The 506-nt window shown below is 38.3% G+C and overlaps 1 protein-coding gene across 2 annotated transcripts in view; it reads left to right on the top strand.

Moving 5' to 3' along the window:
• The first annotated feature begins 234 nt into the window (after positions 1 to 234).
• Mbp (myelin basic protein) overlaps positions 235 to 506 on the top strand; it is a 94,039-nt gene continuing 93,767 nt past the window's right edge. For both annotated transcript variants that reach the window (XM_008850678.3, XM_008850676.3), the window contains exon 1: positions 235 to 303. In XM_008850678.3, coding sequence (XP_008848900.1) covers positions 250 to 303 — 54 coding nt within the window. In that variant the 5' untranslated portion in view covers positions 235 to 249. The remainder of the gene's footprint in view (positions 304 to 506) is intronic.

Raw genomic sequence — 506 nt, 5'->3', positions numbered from 1 at the left:
ATCCTAAAAATTTTATAGCCACTTTTGAAAGAGATGTCTTTGCTCTGGAAATTGTTATTGAGTATGTTAAAGCTGTAATGAAATGCTTCTTCTAAATAATAAAAAGTATATTAAAAAAACTTACTACTGTATATCCCACATGATTGTTGCTCTGGTCAAAGAACAGTATGGGAAATTCTAGAAGCACTAGATTCCTTCCAGCTAATTCCTTCTCTTTCTTTTAGCTCCTGAAGATCCCATTGACTTACCATGGGAAACCATGCAGGAAAGCGAGAGCTAACTGCTGCTGACAAGACCAATAAGGTAAGACCTGTGCTGAGCCAAACCCTCTCGTCCTGTGGTTTTTATACATTGAACACAAATTATTTTGGTCTAGCTGAAGACAAAGGTGAATTTTAGCAAGAGCTGCTCCACTGTGCTGTTGTCATTTGTAACTGGTATTCATTTATTCAAGAGGATTACCTGTGAGTGGGTACATCATGATGAAAGGAAAGGGGAGGGGAGGG

This window comes from Nannospalax galili, unplaced genomic scaffold (assembly GCF_000622305.1).
Source record: "Nannospalax galili isolate Female #2095 unplaced genomic scaffold, S.galili_v1.0 scaffold243, whole genome shotgun sequence".
Classification (NCBI taxonomy): domain Eukaryota; kingdom Metazoa; phylum Chordata; class Mammalia; order Rodentia; family Spalacidae; genus Nannospalax; species Nannospalax galili.
The sequence above is the reverse complement of the archived record's forward strand: the minus strand, read 5'-3'. Positions and strand labels throughout refer to the sequence as shown.